Here is a 21244-nt window from a genome sequence, read left to right on the forward strand (position 1 = left end):
TGTTATATGTGTATAGCTGTAATCATTCGATATCTTATGTTGTATCTATGCATTGGTTGATAAGATTACGACCATGTGGTCGGTGGAGGTGACCGATCAGCGATGACGTGAAAAGATGTCGAATGATAGATTTCCTTTGACGCATTTCATGAAGTGCATGAAGATAAACATGATACAATTTCATCTTCGTATGTGAAACCCCTTGGCAGTCATTCTTTCATCCATCGATAGGAGTTCCAGAATGTCAGACGCTACCAAAGATCCGGCTGCCCCTGCTCTGGCATGTAAGTTCCGGTTCAAACCCCCTATATCTACGACTGCGCGGTGAAGCTGGTTGACGATCCATGTTAGCATACTCGCTTTGGCTTATCCCTTCTCAGCCAGAGCAGGCTGAAAGATTCCAGAATTTGATCAATGAATTAGCATCAATGGAACTAGCTTCACCTACTTTCTCACCTCACATAACGCTGATAAGTCCGATTCCACTCTCTATGAAACTTCGAGATATCCAAACGAAAATACGTGAAGCCGTTGTAGCTACTTTACCTCGACCAGGACAAGATGATTCGCCCTCAGACTCAAGCTCAAGCTCAGGCTCAGGCTCAGGCTTGATAGTAAAATTACAAGCTGCTCAAAAAGGTGATAAATACTATCAATCGGTATTGGCTCCAGTGGAATTACCGAATGAACGTTTATCCAAATTACGAAAAGAATTAGAGAATCAGTTTGGACTAGGTAATTTACCTGAATATTTCCCACATCTAAGTTTATTCTATGGCGGGGTCAGTTCAAGTAGAAGAGATGAATTGGCAAATATCGCCAATACGAAATTGGCTGAATTCGATAATTCGGGTAAAGGACTGAAAGTGGATATTGAAGAAATAGTCATTGTCAGTTGTGTGGGAACAGCTGAACAGTGGAAGGTGGTTGGAACTGAAAAATTAGCTTGACCTGTATGTCAGCAATCAAAACAAGCTCGATAAAGAGAGAAGAGGGAAGTTGTATAAGAATTAGAAGTTTTATGACAAACATTGTAAGCTGTGGTTTTTCGTTTCACCAACGTCCGCAGCATAAAATCTCATATGTATCAGACTGTATATGCCCTGTCCCTGTCCGTCTACAGTAGCAGTACGACTTTATCTGCACATCTCGTCAAGAGGAAGGAAGGATTGAGAAGTGCATGGTTGTTCCCTTTACTAGACTAGATCTCTTCCTTATCAGAACAACAACCGCAGCTTTCGTAACAATCTTTACAGCCCAATCCCACCCCCGCGCCGATACCCGCAACAACCGTGAACGGGCAGCAAAAGATGCTGGCCGCTGCGAGGCATACTACGCTTGTGACTTTGATGCAGCCGTCAGCCGATTCTGTAGTATCCTTAGAATTAGCTACACCCGTTCCATTCTCGGTGGTGGAACTTCCGCGAGTTTCGTCTCCATTGTCCCCAGTCGTGTGTTTACGATAACCCATCGAAGATGTCTCTGATCGATAACCTCCAATGCTCCCTAGCTCTGTGGGGGAATCAACCCCTTCTCCACTTTGACCGTCGTTTGTATGTATCTCTTCAGGTTCAGTGACTCGATTATGAGTTACGTCTGCCCAGTTGTTATTTTTGTTCTGCGTGTCGACAGTATCGCTTTGTATCGGACGACGACGGTAACTTTGAGCACTGCTAAGGCCGAGGTCTGCGTTGGTAGTCTGAGTAGGAGTCGCCACCGAAATGCCATTAGAAGGTGTCATGTTTAACGATCGGTTGATGTCTATTAAAGTAAGTCCAGGTATGTCAGGCCATGAATTCAACACATGATCGGTATTCCCGACTCACCTTGAGAGAGGCTCACAAGTCTCATATACTTGAAGGTAGTCTCATCAGTGACTGGAGCGTGATATCCAAGATCACAGAAGGTTTGATCCTTCTTTTTGTTACGACTACTTTCGGGGCATGTAATGATGTCACGCCCAAAGAAAGGATGAGCTTAAGTGACTGCTGTGTCAGTGGAAACTTCGTTCTAGACTTTGATCATCACTCAATGACGGCTTTTGTCCTTCTGTTCTTCTGGCCATAAACATTGAAAACAAGGGATGAAGAAAGCGTAACTTGTGGATGTGTAGGAATGAACCCCTTCCTTTGATTAACCGTGCAGTATTGGCAATCTCGAAGTGGCATGTCAGTGGGATGGGATAGAGGGTACAACGAATTTTCATTCGCAATTCCACCAGAAAGTGCTTCTGCATTACAAATTGTTATCAAACCCACACACCCATACCTGCGACGCAGACCTTCTGAATGCCGGGATGTTCACTGGCAATTCATACATATTGACGAACCTCAAATCTTCAAGTGGACGTAAGGTCACTCCCACATACTGTGAGCGGCACCAAAGTATATTGCCCCTTGCCCTGTAATGCTCTGGCATGAGTCATCTGCCTTGTTTTTCCTTTTAGCAAGATGGTGGACAACCTCCACCTGGGAACCCCGCTTTTCTGGCTCTCGGGGTTTCGGAGTTATTACCTTGATTCGACATTTTCGGTGAAATGTGGCGAAAGTACACCAAAAAAAAAGTGATAATTGGCCAAGAACCCCTGAATGTTGAATTTGAGTATGGGCAAGTTTTGGTTCATTTCACTTCACCATACAGAGGAATCTCTCCCCTCTCACACTCTGTCTCTCCCCCACGGACGTCTGTTGCTGTTGCTTAAATCAAAAAGGATCTTATTCTCGTATCTTTACCTTTACCAAAAAAACACCATATAACATCTTCAAAATGGCTGAGCCTCTCGTCTTCAAGGGTACCCTCGCCGGCCACTCTGGCTGGATCACCGCCATCGCTACTTCCAGCGAAACCCCAGACATGATCTTGACTGCATCAAGAGGTGGGTTTGAATAGAATCTGATCATATGGAAGATGTTGAAAGGATGAAAATGGGAATAAATGCTGACATTTCGTTGAATTATCCTACCTTGCTCTTTGCCTACATAATCATTCGGATCTATCTCATCTATCCTTTTGTTCAAATCTGGTCTTTCACTCGCAATAGACAAGACCATCATTGTATGGCAACTTACTCGAGATGATGGATCATTCGGTTTCCCCAAGAAGATCCTCCACGGTCACAACCACTTCGTATCTGACGTTGTCATCTCCTCCGACGGTCAATTCGCTCTCTCCTCATCATGGGACCACACTCTCAGACTTTGGGACTTGAACACTGGTTTAACCACTAGAAAATTCGTTGGACACACTGGTGATGTTCTTTCGTGAGTGCATTTTTCGCAACTACAATACCTCTGAAGCAACGAAATCGGTTGGCAAGGGAAAAGAAAGGAGGAATATGGAGGTTGGAAGGTTTGACGATGAAAGAGAAAGCGAAGCTGGTATAGAGGAGAATGGATCGCTTTAGTGGAACAGGATCTGAAAAAAAAAACAGCGGGATATCATATCCTTGGACGACGTTCCGGATTGGAGCGAACGCTGACTTTTATCTAATATAGCGTCTCATTCTCAGCTGACAACCGACAAATTGTCTCTGCTTCTCGAGACCGAACCATCAAGCTTTGGAACACCCTCGGTGAATGTAAATTCAACATCACCGAAGATGGTCACTCTGAATGGGTATCATGTGTTCGATTCTCCCCTAACCCCGTCATCCCTGTCATCGTCTCAGCCGGTTGGGACAAGACCGTCAAGGTGAGTGTCCAGGGCTTTCACTCAATCCCCCCCATCTTTATTCATGACACCCTCCACTTGCTTGACATGATGCGATCTATTATATTTGCTACTTCAGAGGGTCCATCAAACCCGATGAGACCACTTTTTCCACCAAGATCTCTGATCACCATTATTGTTTTTATGATAAATTCTCTTTATAACTCATCTTGGTCCCTGAGTACATAGAGCTAACAAAGTTCTTCATGGCTTTGTTTAGGTTTGGGAACTTTCCAAATGTAAGCTCAAGACCAACCACTACGGTCACACTGGTTACATCAACACTCTCGCTGTATCGCCCGATGGATCTCTTGCTGCTTCAGGTGGTAAAGACGGTATCACCATGCTTTGGGATTTGAACGATGGTAAACACCTTTACTCTCTCGATGCCGGAGATGTTGTAAACGCTCTTGTATTCTCCCCTAACCGATACTGGCTCTGTGCTGCCACCGCCTCTTCCATCAAGATCTTCGACCTCGAATCCAAATCTATCGTCGACGATCTCCGACCCGACTTTGACGGTCTTTCAGACAAAGCACGAAAGCCCGAATGTACTTCCCTCGCTTGGTCAGCTGACGGTCAAACTCTCTTCGCCGGTTTCTCTGACAACCTCGTCAGAGTCTGGGTCGTTGTCGTATAGATTGTTTAGCGTCGTTTACTCATGGGATAATGATAAAAATAGGGCTGTTTGTACACTTTGCATGCAGACTATCACTGGACTTTTTCGTGTCTGCATTTTCAGGTGTTTCCCGTGTAATGGCTAATGTTGTACACATGTCGTAAAGAGGACTGCAAAAATTGCAAGCATTTAAAGGATCCTCTCGTATGTTATAGAAACTGTGACACAGTCTTGCAGCAGATATAAGGAAATATTGATTTGATCTCGGTGCATTATGGTGAATGGACATACAGTATTATTTATGGTGTATATTATGTACAATAGGTAACGTATGCTGACTTCTTGGGATTTAATCCTCACTATAAATCGTACTCATCTGAATCTGAATCGTCTCGTTTACGTTGTATCTGCCATGTCATATTAGTTGATGACACTGCATGTAGCGACCACGCTCGATAACATACCGTTATTCCACCACCGAGGGATTTGGTTCTTCCTCCAGCTGATACGGCTGGTGTCGAGCTTTTCGTCGGAGGTGGATTTGATACCTGTGTGAGTTCGGTCAAGAAAGTCAACTATGGGTTAGGAGAACTGTTGTTCGCAAGGTAAACAAACAGGTCATGACATATAGCTCACCTGTTCTAATAATCCTTTCAGAGCATCATCAGTTACTTGACCTCTTATTTGACCTTGTTGTCCCATCCTAACTAATATCTCTTCAACTTGAGCGGCTAATTGAGGTCGTGTGAGTGATATTCGAGATACTAGAATACCCAAAAGCACACGTGTCAGACAAATGTCCTTTTCTGCGGAACAGCATGATTTTTTGTGTTCACTTACATCGTTCTCTCGCTGAAGGTTCTAACATTGCAGCTATCATTGTTCTCTTCATTTCTTCAGCTTGTCTTGCTCTACCTTCAGCTGCTTCCCTCTCTTCGGGTGATGGTCCACCATTACTTTGATTCGAAGGTTGTGACGGTCTGAACCCTTGTGGAAGTTGAAAGTTTGACATTATGCTTTCCTGATTGCCTGGCTTGACTCTGTATCTTACTATTCGTGAGGAATGTCAAGTAGTCTCAAAGTGTCAAAACAGAATTCCTTTGTATCTTCGAAATCACCTCGCTTTTTCGCTCTTTCGCTCTTTCAGCTTGAGTTGATGACAAAAGACAAAAACGTGGTGGTCACATGACTCACACGTGCTGAAGCTGAAACGCCGACAAGACGAGTGGCGGAAGCTTTCCCCCCATCGCTCCCCACTCGAAGTTTAGTATGAAAAGTGATGATGTAATCACTTTTACCGTTGTCTGGAATGTGCTCGTCCAGTGACAGAGTTGGACTGCAATCAAGTTGAGTAGATGGTAGGATATCATGTCACCATCTGAGATACAACAGCGAGTTTGGACAACAGGACCAGCACAATCCCACCTGAACCTTTCCAGCCATTTCTGTCTCTCCTCAAGAATCTTTGAATCTTTTTAGGACAAACACGAGATATCATGCCAGCTCAATCGACCTCTTCGACTCCAGTCCCGGGGGCAGCTCTACCGCCATCGTCAAAACCAAAGAAAAACAAGAAGAAGGCAAACCTCAAGACTGAAGATGTACCATCAAACCAAAAAGTAGAAACAGATGCAGAACCCATCTTGTCTCAAGTCCAAGAGGAAATCGTCCCTCCCTCCGTCACGGAAAGCGGTAAAAAACAGAAGGGACCCGTGGAAGAAGTCATCGCTAAGAGGATGCGGCAATTGATGAAGAAGATCGTAAGCTACTATCTCATGAAATTCTAGCAGGACCATTTTAGCTTATTCAGTGTATCGTAGCAACGATTCAGAGGTTATGCCTCTCAACCTCACGAACAGCTAAATGCTGATCAAAGAGCTGGGATCAGCAGCTTACCAATCTTAGAGAATTTACATAAGGAGTTGGAAGAATTGTCGAAGCAAGTTGAGGTAAGTTACTGCTCTGTATGGCTGAAATCTTTCGTAAGGGATTCCATGATCTTTGCTTGTGATTACCATCGCCGATCTCTCCTTTTCTATCGATTTGACTTTCAGAAGAAAAGAATCGAGCTGATCATATACATGTGGATCCTTGGGGTAGCCTGTTGAATTGGAACAGGCTGGGAAGATCAGAGAAATCAAACAACAAGCAACTAAGGAAGCTGAAAACAATGTATCGGAAAAGATCACAGAATTCCAATACTCACTCTCAACACCACTTGCACTTTTCCTTCGATTACATAAATTGCTTCATCCTGCTCGATCGAGTGATCATGATCATCTCACTTTCGCTCGACTTGACTTACCATTGAACCTTCAAGATGCAGTACAAGCCACTGATGTGCTACGTATAGGAAGGATGTACGAGGAGTTGATCGCTGGTGGTGAAAGTGGAAAGGAAATTATAGCTGGTTTGGTGAAAGGTTCAACAGGTGACGATGAAGAGAGTAAGCATAATCATATATCCAAAGAATCGAGCCCCATGGTTGAAGCTGATCAGCAGAATGAATCGTAGACGATCAAATACATCATCTACTCTCATTACTTGCTGCACCCTCTGATCCCGAAGCTGAGACAGCACCCGAAGAAGTTGATCTAGAAGAATCTCAATCTGCACCTCAAGTAGACGAACCAGTGTCCAATGCACCATCTGAGAGTGAACTACCAAATGGAGATGTGAAGGAAGAGGAAGCCGAGCTCGAAGAAGTTGCTCCTGCACCTAATGCCACATTGTCAGGACAGGGTGGATTGAACTTTTTACAGGAGGATGAGTTGGCCGAAGAGGAGGCCGCTATCAATGAGGTACGTCTCATCCATTTGCCTAGACGTATACGACCTGTTGCCTAGATCATACATACTAAAACCTAATTAACATAGACACCCGTAGCTGCTGCACCAGAACCAATGGCCACAAGTCCCTCTCCACCGATCGAGTCTGCTCCTGCTAGTTCCGCGCCTATACCAGCCGCCGTTCCAGCACATTTTGATTGGGCGGCAGATGAAGACCTGGACGAAGAAGCTGAAGCTGCTCATATCAGACAAGCCTTCGCTTTACCTCCTAGTGGTACTCAAACCCCAGCTATTCCTCAAGGTAGAGTAGAAGAACAAACTGTAGAAGATGAAAGGGAAGAACCTGCTATCGCCCTCATCCAAGAAAATGAATTGGCAAATGCCCATGTATCGCCCTCAGCAATAGATGTCCCAACTGCTGTTGAATCAGATGCTGTACCTGCTCCTTCTTCCACAGAAACTAAAGATGTCACAACCCAGCCCAAACGTCATAGAGCCAGAGGTGGAAAGCAGAACCCGAATAGGGCCCAGCAGTCCCAACAACAAGGAGGACCTGCACAAGCGCAAGGAGGACAAATACAAGGACAGAGACAAGAACAAAGTCAAGGACAAGGCTCTAAGCCTTCTGCAAAACCGACAATTGACGAAGATGGCTTCATAGTGGTTGGAAGACAAGCGCCCCCTGTCAATAGAGGAAGAGGCGGTAGCAACGGAAGTGGCAGAGGGCGCGGAGACGGAGCGAGGGGCAGAGGTCAAGCTGGAAGGGGGAGAGGTGGTCCCGGTGAGTCTTCGACCATAGTTGCAGATATAATGTCAGTGCTGACTCGAAAGGATTAGGCCCTCGAGGTGGCTCGAGGCCCGTGCCCTCTTCGGAGAGTCCAGGCCAACAGACTGGTGGGAATAGGCCAGCAAAGCAAAATCGACAATCATCAGTAGCTCAGGCTCAGGCGACAGCACCGGCCGCAGCATAAGTCTCGCAATCAAGCCCAAAGACAGAGAGAGGGGTCAGAGATCAAATAGAAGGACCGTGAAATCCCTTAGTAAAAGATGTGAGGAGCGGGAGACCGATTAGCACTAAAAATCCACTCGTGGAATAGTCGAACTTGAGAGGAAGATTGATTGATTCGATGACGAGCATAGGAGGAGCTTCCACGAAAGAAGCATGAGCCAGTAAGAATCAGTCATATGCATTTGAACATTTTTTGCATTTACAAAAACGTTCAAAAAATCTGGATTGCATTGATTTTCTGCGCAATTGCTCGTGTTGTACCGAAAAGCAAAGCTAGTTTAGAAACCCCAGTACGCCCTCATCCAAGTTGCAGCCATCTATACCCTGTTAGATGCTGTTTCTTCTTCTTCCTCCTCTTCTTCTGACCATACATTGCCTTTTATACGATGCACTATGCCCAGTAGGCTACAACATCAATCACAGTCAGCTATTGAGATACCTCGAAAGTTTTGAGAGCAAGCAATTGCAGGAAGTATACTTACAATATAGTACCATAATTAGCTATCAGGTAAATGACTAGAACCATCACTAGAGGTACTCTAGCGTCTACTAGATGATACATGGGATTTGTATTTTTGAATTCTTGATCTAGACCACCGTCTTTAATCTCGAAATTCTGATTACCTATATCCAGTAAACCCAATAATGATAATATCAAACCTAATAGTAGCCAAGAAAGATGAACGATATAATGTGCTATTCCATTATATCTATACCATAACATTGATCTCAAAGATGCTAATATCAATGCTATACCCGCGGTTGGGAATAACCATAAAACACCTGATATTGTTGCTGAAGAAGGTTCTTGTATTATTTCAATGAGTAGTGAATGAGCTTCTGATCGTCGCTCAGATAAAACTTCTGTATCTGGAATGACAGTCGAATTGACCTAACGGTTGTATACAACGTCGGTATTAGCTGAAACTTCCGCATTCTGAAGTATCACCAGGGTTCGAGATGTCGATCCGTTTTGCTCACCTCGTATAATTCGTTATACCGTTCATAGACACTGTCTTCAATCTCGATTTCATAGCTCTGCAATGTAACGCAAGTGAGTCACACAAAACAACAACTCATTCTACTCACGTTAAAGACTTGAATCATTATTTGACCGAGATACTGATAAGACTTAATTGCGAAGTCATCCGTTGGCTCGTCTTCGTTATTCAGTTCGGTCAAATACTGTATTTCCTCTTCGAAGCTACATTGTCATTAGAATTCCATCAGTCACGTCATCGCAGACTCGTACAAATGCATTCGGATGGGATACATCAGCTTACCTAGGCTGGAGATGTAACCTGAAACGATAACCAGTATCAGCGGACGAGATGCAACACGCATTACACTGTGATTTCATGATAGGCGATGCTCACGTAGAAAGATAAGTATCCGCAAATGTCTGATCTGACTGAGTAATCTGAGTGCCATTTGTGATTGAGCTGGTGAAACTTGAGAAATTGTCGATTGTGCCAGTTAAGGCTCCAGCAAGGGAGAAACAGATAACTGAGTTCTATTCAAAGTTCATACAGATCAGTCCTCAGACCCAGCCTTCAACAATATGGTGAATAGAGCGACTTACGACTAAAGCCGCTAACAATAGTAACAGATTGAAATGGAGTGGGAAGTGTACTTTTTGATTTGCGGGTTGAATGATGTTAGGACATGCTCACACTGTCAAATTCAAGAAAAAGATGGACTCACATATTTGCCACATTGCAGACCTAGCATTGTTTATACCTTCCTTGGGATCGAACCTCGTGAATAAGAAACCGAAGAGCAAATAGATGATTGTGATGGCTAAATGGTCAAGCTTTAGCGCATTGGATGCGCAAAATTGTGAGAGTGATATTTTGTAACTCACACATGAAAACCTGGGCGTAGACTACACTGTTTGAACTTCCTTCTGAAAGAGCAGTATTGAAAGCTCTTGTCAAGGAAATGAAACCTTCACCACTGTAAACAAAATCACGTAGTAAGCTTGGTTCAAAATTCAATGATAGACTATCTCCCTTGAATCGTTGGGGGGTCAGATGGACTCACAGGATTATAAGGGTGAAAGCACCGTGACGTTCTCCGACAAGTTCCACTCTTTCATGAGTGGTGGAACCAAATACAAATTCTAGTCTAGCTGCTATCAATTCCGCACCTATCCCCAGGTAAAGCAGGGTAATCTAAGTTGAACCATCAGGAAAACATTCGCGAGCAGACACATACAGGAACACGACATGATGACAGAAGGGCAAACACGTACCTTAGCCACACATTTACCTTTCGAGTTATTAGGTAAAGCAGCTGCTATGATACTGAATATGGTAGATATGATAAGTGAGCTGATCCTGATTTTATGTGTTTGGATCTTGCGTCCTACACGATGCCCATTCCATGCACCTAATCACACAAGATCATGAGGTCATTAGTAACAAGCTAAAACAAACAGGTCAAGGTATAGAAAGAACATACTCAGGACATATTGAAAAGCTAAGAAGGCTCTTGAAACTGCGAAAGCGACGGAAACAGTGGTAAAGCTGGTATCTTTTGTTTATTTAAGGGAATCAACATCAGTCACGAGCTCTTCAAGAGAGTAGACATGAACCTAGATTGGATAGATCGTGATTCACTTACTTGCTTGAGAGTATGTTCCGGTATCTCCATAGAAGATCAATCCTGGATTCCAATTTCCAGCTGCAGCACCCATGAAAACAAAAGTCATAATTTGACATCCCTTTGCTAACGTATGCCATCCGTCATCGGCCTGATATCTTATATCATAATGAGTCTGTGATGACCAAATCCAATTTATGATTGAGAAGAAAGATAGGAATATTGGAATTGCAGCAGGTCGGTTGATTTCATGTCCAGTCGAAAATACAGTGAGAACTGCTACTACCACTAGATCTATAGGAAACGGTACAAGGACGTATATTATTCTCTGAGCAGAAAATGAATGTCCATCAATCTCACTTACCATAGAAAAGATTGACCCATTCTGAAGCATCATTGCCCTCTTTTAGCCAACGGCCACCTTCTTCCCTCAGTGGTTTTCTTAGAAATGGTCTTTTGGAAACACCCTTTCTATATGCACCTTGAGCAAGGAAGTTTGATCCAAAAGATCTAGTATTAGTGTCCATCGTATTTGACCTGAAGTCTTTCCTAGCTCCATCTCCGGCGGTGTCATGCTTCGTTTGTCCTTTGGATCTTTGCCTGTCTTCTTGCAGCCCGGACGGTCGGGCTTGGTTTTGAGCATGGAGCTTGGTTGATGTTCTAGGGATATAGATCTGTCAGACAACAGGTACTGACAGGTGGTTTAGTTACGTACTTTTCAGTTTGCTCATTCAAGGAGGGAGATGCATCTCCATTGCTCCCGCTTTTACTGCTGTTCTGGACGGTCCCTTCTTCGGTTGCTGTCGTTTCTGCTGTTACAGTACTTTAGTCCACGTGTATCAGGATTAGGTGAAGCGCAAACGAACTTGAGTCTGGCCTTCTCTCTTCATGATTTGATTCCACCCTTGTTGCCTTGTTCATCATGATCTCCAAATCCTTCTAGAGGTTTCTGAACGTCAGTGGGTGTAAGATAGGTTGATACCTTAGAATGATGGGGATCACCAAGAGTATCTCCAATTGAGCCTAATATATTCGCTGACCGTCGCGCTTGTCCAGGAATAGTTAGTCAGCCTAACGATGAACGCAGAATGAATTTTCACCAAAAAAGCTTATTTTGTCTATGTGATCAAGTCGCTTTATGAAAAATAAAAAAGAACCAAGTATACTGGACGAAATATGAATGCAGAATTCATCTCGCCATCACACTATCGTAGATAGAACTCTATCTATTGGCCGTCAGGAAAGGCGGTTATGGGGTATACGAGTATAATGTGGGATGAGATTTAGTGACGTTAAAATGACGAAAGTGATCGAAGTATTCTGTCCTAGCATACTTCTGGAGTCATATTACAGCTTCCCCCTATCTTTCGTCAGCAAGTTCCAAGCGCCACAATCATCTCGTCCCGAGTTCTTTCTGACGTGATCGATAGTCGTAGCTCCCCCGTAAGATGAATTACACTTACTGTACACTTTGTTCCTGGTCTAATCTTTTACCATGAAGTGTCGAAATGGCTATTTTTAGAAACGTAAAGCCCGAGATTATCAAGTATTGGAGTTTTTATTCCCGAAAACAAACGTGGGAGATCATCAAGTCATCTGCTTCAATTCGCTTCTCAGAACTCACTGCATAAAATGTCAAGTGATGGCGAGAAGAACCTTGATGCTGTATCATTACTCTACTTGCTCAAATGAAGTGCCAGAGACGATATAAGTAGAATGTACAGTCTTTCACTGCCAAGCCGCCGTTCTCGGATACACTTTGTCAGCGGTAGAATCATGAATGTATTTTCGGGATCTAGTCAAAGATATCTCGTACTTATATGCATAGATTCTCTCATACCGCAACGTCTCATAAAAGTAGTATAGTTCACAATGCCTATATGGCCATATCCGTGTATAATATAATCTCTTTTCTCTTTCATTTCTGTTTTTTTTTTGGCTTAATCTTGGTTTTGTCAAATGTTTTCAACTGTTCGCTGTCCTTGCTGTGGGAAAAGGTAGAAAGATGGTGAGTAGCGTAAACTTTCATGTTATAATGATCGAATGGTTATCCCAATATACAAGTTGAAACCTATAGGTGAGTAAGCAAAACTATCCGAAGAGCGTATGATTCTTGGGCTTGACCAGGGACGGCAATCTGCGTAGCCTGAGGTGAGATACCTTGGTTTCCTCAGCAGTAACTGTCGACGGTTGTCCTTCAACCATCTGGAAGTTTCCTTCCGCTGGGATTGTATCGAGACCCGTGCGCCTAGGTCTACGCGGAATACCAAGCGTCGGCACTGATACCCACTCTGACGCCGATCTTCTTTCCTCGCCGAGCTCTGGTCCCCCTGGAGACATTGTACGGTCTGATGACGGTAGCCATATCGGGAGAGAGGAGGAGGAGGTCAAAGCTTCTGGGGATCGCCAGGGGGAAGCTTCCGGACAATAGAACGGGGATTTCGGCGAACTGAGGGGCACGAAATTTCTAGCTGATACTGTCTCGTAGGGTTTAGGGTTCCACTCTTCGCCTGGGGACATCCCGTATCCGGAGTGCCTTCTAGAGGATTTAAAGTAAGACGACAAGCCCTTCAAGGTTATGTTCTTGAAGTTTTCTGTGAGACTTTTCCTCCTTGAATGCCTTCTGATGCGATGATACTCTACTTTAGGCACCGTCTCTTCAGAGGTGATCCCAGGACTAGTTCTACTCAGAATCAGCAATGGGCAGATCACACTGTGCATACCGAATGGAATGTATCCTACAGCGATATGACTTACTCCTCCGTGGGCATCTTTCCCCGAGTCATATAGTGTGACTGGGGTGGAAGGGATTTCGCATCACTGGTTGGAGAAATGTATCTGTGATTACCGAGATTTTGCTTTCTCTAACCTCATCGAGGGAATACAGCGAATGATTCTGGCCACCCGCTGTTGGCGGTCTCGACTCGCGTGAACCGAACGAGTTTCTCGAGGGCCTGTGCCATTTGTTAGGCTCCATCGTAATAGCAGTCGCGAGGGGTCTGATGTAAAACGGTGTTTAAAGATGTTGAAGAAGCAGTATTCACCTTTTACCGTTCGACAGTGATGGAGATATCGCAATTGCCCTGTCAACAGCGACTTAAGTATATATGTATACTCTATCATGGGTGTATGTCTGTACTGGCATCGAAATATCGGACTTGAACACTGATTGAAACTCCAAGCTCGACTCCGACGCCAGGATAAACGAAAAGCCTCGAGTACACTGTACATACAATCTAGTCTCCTTTGGTATTTCGTATTGAGCCATCGCTGCTGATTTATCATTCCATCTTTCGAGGTAAGAGCCAAGAACAAAACGGAAGAGAAGCTGTGTTTTATTTTTTTGCGGACAACCTTTGTGAGCATCATAAGAAGCTGATCTATTTAGACACTCAGCCTTGCTCGCTTGCGAACAGATGAAATTTCCCAAGCGGATACTGTAATCGAGCTGAGTTACTAGTTCAGTCCTTTGTATTCTTTGTGCTTCCACATCGATGTCAAGCTGAATGTTAGAACCATTTTCGAGGATCAGGAAAGCCTAGACCCTCCAGCAGACGCGAGGAAGCAAAGCATATGCGCATATTACGGGAAAAGAGTGACTACTTATGCATAGCCTCATTTTATTCATCATCATCATCTTCACTTTCTTCTTTCTTCCCTTTCTTCTTGTTTTTGGAAGCAGCTTTCCCTTTCGGCGCTTTTTCTTTAGGTGGGTTGATACTGTCTCTTTCCTTTCTCCATCTGTCCTCGATTTCAACCTTCTTCAAGATCCAGTCCTTATCGTCCATTGCTTGAATTTCGTACAACAATTTGATCTCCTTCATCCAAATTGCTAAATCGCCTACTTCTAATGCTTTCTCAGGTGCAGGAGTTTCTAGAACGAGGGGTATTCCAGACATCAAAGGATCACGCATCAAGCATCTGAATCCTGTCAAACCAATCTTGCCACTAAATCGCCGACCGACACGATTTGTCAGTCATTTAAAACCATTGTGGACGTACTTGAACATGGAAGGTCGGGAAGAAATACACTCACAGCCCGATATTCTCGTGTAAATCTTTGTTTCCAGCTAAGTCCGCTTTTGAATCGTTCAAATGTATTCCCCCCAGATAACCATTGCCAACTTCCTCATCAAACTTTCTCATAGTTTCAGCATAAGCCTCTGGCGTTCTTAGATCATACCCAGCTGCGAAGAGATGACACGTATCTAAGCATACTCGTACTCTTGTCTTATCTTCGACTAGTCCAATGATTGCTGCTAGTTCAGGGAATGCTGTACCGACGATATTGGAACCTGCGTTGGCCTAACGAGAACTGAGCATCCAAAATGATGAAGAAGCTTCAAGAGACAATTCAACGTACCATATTCTCGATAACAGTGACTACCTCTGGTACTTCCTTATGTACTCGATTGATGGCTTTTGCTATTGAAGCGAAACTTTCCTGCTTCGTGCAAGCTCCGACGGTTGATCCAGGGCTAGCGCAATGCAAGGGTCAAACCCTGTAAAGTGGACGGCAAATGTTACGATACTCACTGCCAATTATACAGTTTGATTCCCAATTGATGGCACCGATATATATCATCTTTGAAACATTCGTACGATGTGTTCCATTTTGATCTGTTATCGCCGTCAACATCGACCAAGCAATGATGATAGCAGTAGTAGCAAGTTCACTTACTCGTCTGGATTCCTGGCAACGTTTAGATGGATTAGCAGGGTAGCTACATCTGATGATGAGAAAGCAGTATTCACCCAAGATTTATCAAATAGCTTCCATGTACCAAGATGCTTTCAGGAGGATATCCCAAACCTGTTCGAAAGTAAATCAGGATTTCATTTAAGCGATCTTCATTTCGACTCACCTCCTTCTTCTTTGCTTTTCATCAAATTTCTGAACCGTTCAATGGCTTCAGGTTCAAAAGGATTACTCTTCCATTGTCTTTGACTTTTGGTGAACATAGCTAAACCATTTGCACCAGCTTTGCCTGCTCTCAATAAAGCTCCAGCTGGTCCACCAGCGATCGAAACATGAGCTCCCAGTAACATAGGCCTCGCTTCTGTTGTCGAAGGAGGCAGAGCGCCGTTGGAAGCTTTAGAAGTTGAAGGTAGAGTGAAGATTGGATATCCGTGTCTTGCAGGATGGCTTTCAGGTGCTAATTCTGGCGGTGGCCATATTTTCGCTTTAGCAACTCTAGCTTTCTTTTTAGGCGGTTCAGCTTCTGTCTCTGTTTTCGCTTCTACGTCATCTCCTGCTATAGCGTCATCTGCATCGGTCGTTTTCGACTTGACGGCTGTTTTAGTACCATTGCTCTTCGACTTGGCTTTTGCCTTTGATGTGGTTTTAGTGATGGTAGGGGGAGCGTCGGATAGGGAAGACGAAGATGAACGTTCTCTCTTGGTATCGATAACGGAAGCTGTCGAACGACGAGGGGGCATTTCGGAGTGATTCAAGTGTATTGCTCGGCGATAAGAGGGTATTGATAAGAATGGGAGTTGTCTACAAACAAAGAATGGCCGTACAAGCATGAGCAAGATGTGTTGACAAAAAGGATATTACTGTTCTATTATTATAAATGAATTTTGGCCGAAAGGGAAATGGTTTATTCACTCGATCGAACGCGTCGAAATGATGATATCATACATGCATTATAAGATGGCATCGCACTCATGTTGTGGCAGAAACAGTACGAGATACGATTATTGGATCGCTAGTCATCTTCTTCAAACTCAATCTCTGCAGCCGAATCATCTTCTGGACAAGATGAAGATGAGTCCTCAGGAATACTTGGATAATCTGGAATTTGACGTCTTCGGGCCCTTTGGGCTGATTCTCCACATCTAATGAGGATCTGAGACAATTCGGGATTTTTTATATCATCGGTAAAAGCTTGACGGGAAGCATCGCCGGCCATATTAGACGAGCTAGCAATACCGTTATGGCGTTTTGACGTCAGTATAGCCAGACGATCCTGCAAGCACCGACAATCTAGCTGGCTTGATGTCTTGGGATAAGGTCCAGAAACGCAGTCTTCATCTTCTGATCTACACAGGCTGGATTGTATGGATCTACTGTCTTGGTCATCGACATCAGATGGCGACGGACAATGATCTTTGTGTTCCCTATCCAAGGAGAACGGATTCCTAGTAGCATTAGCATCAGTCAAATGAGCATTGCTCTTATTTGGAGAGTCATATGACATCGTGAAAGTAAGATCATTCTTGTCCGGTCGTCGAACGGCAACGATTTCTGCGGTTTCCGATTGAGAGGAGCTTCCTCTCTGACTGATTTCAAGACCAGTACGGTCAGGTGAGGGGGTTTCTCGCGGTGAAGACATGATAGACTGGATAGTTGTTTGGATGTTGCTTTGAGGTGCGAAATAATGTTGAGTGCAATCGGGAAGATCGATGTGGGCGTAAAGCGTGATCGGCGTCAGATACTCACCTTTTACCATGTTGCTATGTAGCCACACGCAAAGAGGAAAGAGAAGACATTCGTCGTCATAATTGTACTATAAAGGATGGACAAGTCTGATGTCCCCAATGGCCTACTACTACTATACACTGTAGCTATCATATCCTTTCTCGAAATTCCCCGCGTGTGAGCTAATAAACCTTCTCATTACTACACTCGTTTCCTTTTACTCAAGAATTGCCGGCGAAAAAGTATATAATGTGCTATCTCGCCTCAGGACCAATTCCGAATCGAAAAAGCGAAACCCAACCAGGGATTTGCATATGTCATGCGGATACGCTGGAATTGAAGATATCACAACGACATGAGATTTCATAATGATATATACGACTTCCCTTGTATGTGGGGAAAACATGAACATGAGAGGCGGAAGACACAGCGGACAAAAGCCATGAGACAAATTATTGACAGAGAATCAAACATGGATATACACTACAGTATTTGCCAAAAATAAAGACATTTCCCTTCCTTCCCGTATCTTCAGTGAGTCTTAATCTAGACTTTCAAGCTACATCCTCTCACACCTTCACCCAACTTATGGCTCTGATTGTGTCTCCATTTTCCTTATGGTACTTCCTTCTGTTACTGTCCGTACTGTCGATTGAGATGATTAAGCAAATGAACAGGATCTGGCGCTGCCAGTCTTTGAGGGGGAACCAACATCCGATCAAGAGCTTGAGGAGGTAAGCCTAATTGGGGAGGGAACAGCGGAGGTGGACGTTGCGGTATCCTCAATTGAGCCGCAAAAACTTCCGCTTCTTCAGCTTCATTTTCCAGTAAGTTTATTCCTGTATCTTCCCGATTTCTATCAGCATGTCTATCCAATTCTTTGGTAGCTGTATGATCTCAAAGACGATAAAGCTCACGTCTAAGTTCAAACCCAGCTCGGGCCTGCGCATCATTCTGAGCTTGGGGAGGAGGTAGCCGTAAAGCTCGAGCGGGTAATGGGAGTACCACCCTGTTTTGATACGCAGCGATATTCTCAGGTGGGATCGGAGGTTGATGATTTTGATTGAAACCGGGCTGTAGCTGATATTGTTGCCGTTGTTGTAGATTATTGTGTTGTTGCCTTTGCACCATTCGTTGTTGTATAGCTGCATCCATTTTCGCGACCGCCGCTCGATGCATGATACGCTGCATGTCATTCATATCTGCGTACAAGGAAGACATCAGCTTAAATCGCTCTCTTTTCATCGCTCAAGTCTCCTATTTACGATATTACAAGGTGACTGCATGCCTGTACCATCTCAACTAATACAAGTTACACAAGCAGTACAGTAAAAGGAATCACTAACGACGGGCGAGGTATCTGTCAGGAATAGGTGCGATATATGGTGGCAATCTAGCCATGTCAATGGCTCCTCCTGCTATACCCGATGCGGCCGGTGGATCAGGTAATGGAATATGGATATCTTCAGCATTGAGCGCTACACCGTTTTCTTGAGCGACAGCTAGAACTCGAGCGGCAGCCGCATCTCTCGCTGCTCGGGCCTGAGCGTAAAATCATTCAGCATCATTCCGAGCGTGCGAAAGTCAGAGAATGAGTAACACTCACAGCTTCATCATTATGCGCTCTTTCTTGACCGTCCCATAGGATGCATTATGCGACTGCCTCGGTTGATGAGAGCTACCCGGATCTACGTGAGGAAGAGAGATCTCAGCGACGTTCGTGATCAACTAACACACATACAATCTCCTGGCTCACTCTGATCGAAGTGGTCATATCTATACAAAGATGTTAGCAAACAGCACAGCCATGCACCAGTCATATAATCACTCACCCTGTAATCGCTTTCTGGCAGATATAGCATGAGTACGTTGAACACTTGGTGCACATGATCTTATTACAGCTGCAAAGGGTCTCAGCGATGGTGACTCCCTTATTGTTAGCTTGTAGACACTCACCCTGAGTCCTTAATATACGGCTTGGAGCATGTGGGACATTTACGAATCAGAGCTTCTGACATGGCATCTTCAACCGTATGACGGTTGTTCAACTTTAAGTCCGCTTCCACCTCTATGTCCACGATCAGTCAACGATTGATCAACATGTGATTGGTCTCAACATCGAATGAACATGGACTTACCAGCGCAGGTTCTGGGTATGTGCTCTCTCTTTTTACATCCTCTGCATGTGATCTGCCCGCACTCTTCATTCATGCAGGTGAATAGCTTCTCGTCTGGGTTCTCCATCACAGCAGCATACGGACAATTGGGACAGCTCTCGAGCCCTTCAATTCCCGCTTGTTCGAGTTCCTTCGACTGTTTTAGTCGGTGATAAAGCTTCAACGACTTCACAGATAGAATTCGGGTAAGTTCTGAGTCTGGAAAGGGAGAAGAACAAGCAGACATGTCCATGCAGTTTATCGTCTACAGCCACGATCAGCATTGCCATTTTCTGTAAGACATTGAGACAACAATTTGGCAGCACTTACAGTAGACTGTTCGCCGAGTTTTGTTTCGGCATGAGTCGTTGTACACTCCCGACAGAACAAGTGACCTTCTATGCATTGAGCCATGTCTTCCTACGGTTATAACAAGTCTGATTAACAGACAGGCATGCAGGCAGTTAGATTTTCAATGCAATCCACCTACCATCAACGTCTCAGTGAAGCAACACCCACATTCGATGCCTTCGCCACCCTCCATGGGTTCTTGAAGAGCGAGCCTCTTGGCTTCGGCAGCATCCATATCGACCTTCTCCTCGGCTAATAAAGACAATCAGCCAAAGCGAAGGTGATAGATCTGAGAGATCCAAAACCCCTTTCGGATACATCAACACTCACCCAGAGTGATTTGCAGCCATACCAATTCATCTTCGAAAGCTGTCAAACTATCATCTGCTCCGTCGCTTGCGCGAGCATCGGAATCCGCACCGCCTTCTTGACTGCCAGCTATAAGTCTGTTTTTACCCTTCCTTTGCATCCTTTGGCGCTTCAACTCTATGTACGGTCTGGTTGGCAGTCGGGAGTTTTCAAGAAGACGGAAGTAAGTGGGAACGTACAGAACGTCTAGAGAGTAAAGGGTATTTCGGATACTGAGCAGGGCTCACAAGATCAGCGGAACAAGAAGGTCCAGGGATGGAAGTCAGTGTCAGATGGAAGGTGAGACAAGATGGAGATAGAGGGAGTTGGCTATAAAAGTTTAAGCTTAACTCACTGGTGAGCTGGAATGAGCGGAAAATCCTCTTCCAACTGAGCTATACACTGTTGATGGTATTCATGACCAGATCGTTCGATCTTCTTGTATACCAAGCTCTTATATCGCTCTTTTGATCCTTCCATGACCAGTGACTTTTCTTCCTTCCCCATTCCTCTCCCTCTGTCCAAAAGCTTAATCTTGGGATAACCACCTTCCATTTCTAGAGCAATCTCTACGACTCTGTTAAGTGGATCATCATTCTTTTTGATTGCCATCTCTTCTTCGATTCTTTCCATAGCCCATTCGCAATCTATGTCAGGGAGGACCTCCAGAACGTGAGAAAGATGATCTTCTACTCTGTACGACCGGGGAGTTGATGGCGAGCGTGAAGGACCGGCTATAGGTGAAGGTGGATGGAAGAGTTTTTCAGCTAGCTTAGGGGTTGGTGGAAAAGGTGCAATGTCTTTCAACTTCCTTCTCTTCTTGTGGGATCGGTACGAGCTTCTTCTTGAACGAGAGAAAGGAGGTTGATCTTCGTCTGTCAGCGCGTCACGATATCGTTTCTTAACGATGCGAGCTTGATCCGACGGTCCAGCTTGATCCTCATCGTCCGATGAGTCCACCATGATAGGATTGTCCTCATTGGTGTTTTTCTGGAGATGTTCAGGAATTTGATCGAGGAGTTGGATTGAGCTTCCGTTGTCGGACAAGTCGTCAGAGGTATGATATGGTCCAGGAGGAAGATCGAGCAGATATTCGCCGAGACTAGAGGTAGATGAGTGGGACTGGAGATGTGCAGATTGTTAGTTCAAGGCTGCTAACAAAAGAAGAAATCAGAGGAAACTTCGGGAATACTCACGCCTAGAGATCGAAGCATGACCCTTCTCGGTCCCAATAAG

At 44.5% G+C, this 21244-nt stretch overlaps 8 protein-coding genes across 8 annotated transcripts; 3 read left to right on the plus strand and 5 right to left on the minus strand.

The window, feature by feature from the left end:
* Window positions 1-241: 241 nt before the first annotated feature.
* Window positions 242-950, plus strand: IL334_002300 (uncharacterized protein; the record flags this gene model as incomplete). The annotated part of the gene is made up of 2 exons (XM_062934046.1): window positions 242-284; window positions 352-950. 2 exons carry the CDS (start codon window positions 242-244, stop codon window positions 948-950), a joined length of 642 nt encoding a protein of 213 aa, XP_062790097.1.
* Window positions 951-2766: 1816 nt separating this feature from the next.
* Window positions 2767-4348, plus strand: IL334_002301 (guanine nucleotide-binding protein subunit beta-like protein; the record flags this gene model as incomplete). The annotated part of the gene is made up of 4 exons (XM_062934047.1): window positions 2767-2875; window positions 3041-3260; window positions 3495-3690; window positions 3929-4348. The coding sequence occupies 4 exons, from the start codon at window positions 2767-2769 to the stop codon at window positions 4346-4348; spliced, it is 945 nt and encodes a 314-aa protein (XP_062790098.1).
* Window positions 4349-4686: 338 nt separating this feature from the next.
* Window positions 4687-5339, minus strand: IL334_002302 (uncharacterized protein; the record flags this gene model as incomplete). The annotated part of the gene is made up of 4 exons (XM_062934048.1): window positions 4687-4734; window positions 4792-4875; window positions 4964-5091; window positions 5168-5339. The coding sequence occupies 4 exons, from the start codon at window positions 5337-5339 to the stop codon at window positions 4687-4689; spliced, it is 432 nt and encodes a 143-aa protein (XP_062790099.1).
* A 484-nt stretch (window positions 5340-5823) lies between these two features.
* On the plus strand, window positions 5824-8087 carry IL334_002303 (uncharacterized protein; the record flags this gene model as incomplete). The annotated part of the gene is made up of 6 exons (XM_062934049.1): window positions 5824-6087; window positions 6148-6276; window positions 6428-6773; window positions 6842-7128; window positions 7204-7897; window positions 7954-8087. 6 exons carry the CDS (start codon window positions 5824-5826, stop codon window positions 8085-8087), a joined length of 1854 nt encoding a protein of 617 aa, XP_062790100.1.
* Window positions 8088-8442: 355 nt separating this feature from the next.
* On the minus strand, window positions 8443-11256 carry IL334_002304 (uncharacterized protein; the record flags this gene model as incomplete). The annotated part of the gene is made up of 14 exons (XM_062934050.1): window positions 8443-8530; window positions 8608-9017; window positions 9107-9163; window positions 9215-9329; window positions 9409-9426; window positions 9502-9638; window positions 9708-9757; window positions 9830-9925; window positions 9990-10081; window positions 10169-10299; window positions 10380-10516; window positions 10589-10660; window positions 10751-11023; window positions 11094-11256. 14 exons carry the CDS (start codon window positions 11254-11256, stop codon window positions 8443-8445), a joined length of 1839 nt encoding a protein of 612 aa, XP_062790101.1.
* Window positions 11257-14349: 3093 nt separating this feature from the next.
* IL334_002305 (uncharacterized protein) lies at window positions 14350-16168 on the minus strand (the record flags this gene model as incomplete). The annotated part of the gene is made up of 7 exons (XM_062934051.1): window positions 14350-14677; window positions 14766-15034; window positions 15093-15207; window positions 15266-15349; window positions 15411-15422; window positions 15485-15542; window positions 15595-16168. The coding sequence occupies 7 exons, from the start codon at window positions 16166-16168 to the stop codon at window positions 14350-14352; spliced, it is 1440 nt and encodes a 479-aa protein (XP_062790102.1).
* Window positions 16169-16440: 272 nt separating this feature from the next.
* Window positions 16441-17067, minus strand: IL334_002306 (uncharacterized protein; the record flags this gene model as incomplete). Its single annotated transcript, XM_062934052.1, has 1 exon — window positions 16441-17067. One exon carries the CDS (start codon window positions 17065-17067, stop codon window positions 16441-16443), a length of 627 nt encoding a protein of 208 aa, XP_062790103.1.
* Window positions 17068-17786: 719 nt separating this feature from the next.
* Window positions 17787-21222, minus strand: IL334_002307 (uncharacterized protein; the record flags this gene model as incomplete). Its single annotated transcript, XM_062934053.1, has 14 exons — window positions 17787-17992; window positions 18071-18355; window positions 18500-18695; window positions 18760-18782; window positions 18836-18841; window positions 18910-18929; window positions 18986-19054; window positions 19110-19221; window positions 19292-19574; window positions 19640-19729; window positions 19800-19912; window positions 19991-20241; window positions 20364-21130; window positions 21205-21222. The coding sequence occupies 14 exons, from the start codon at window positions 21220-21222 to the stop codon at window positions 17787-17789; spliced, it is 2439 nt and encodes an 812-aa protein (XP_062790104.1).
* Between the last annotated feature and the right edge of the window lie 22 nt (window positions 21223-21244).

This window comes from Kwoniella shivajii, chromosome 3 (genome assembly GCF_035658355.1).
Source record: "Kwoniella shivajii chromosome 3, complete sequence".
In the NCBI taxonomy this organism is placed as follows: Eukaryota; Fungi; Basidiomycota; class Tremellomycetes; order Tremellales; family Cryptococcaceae; genus Kwoniella; species Kwoniella shivajii.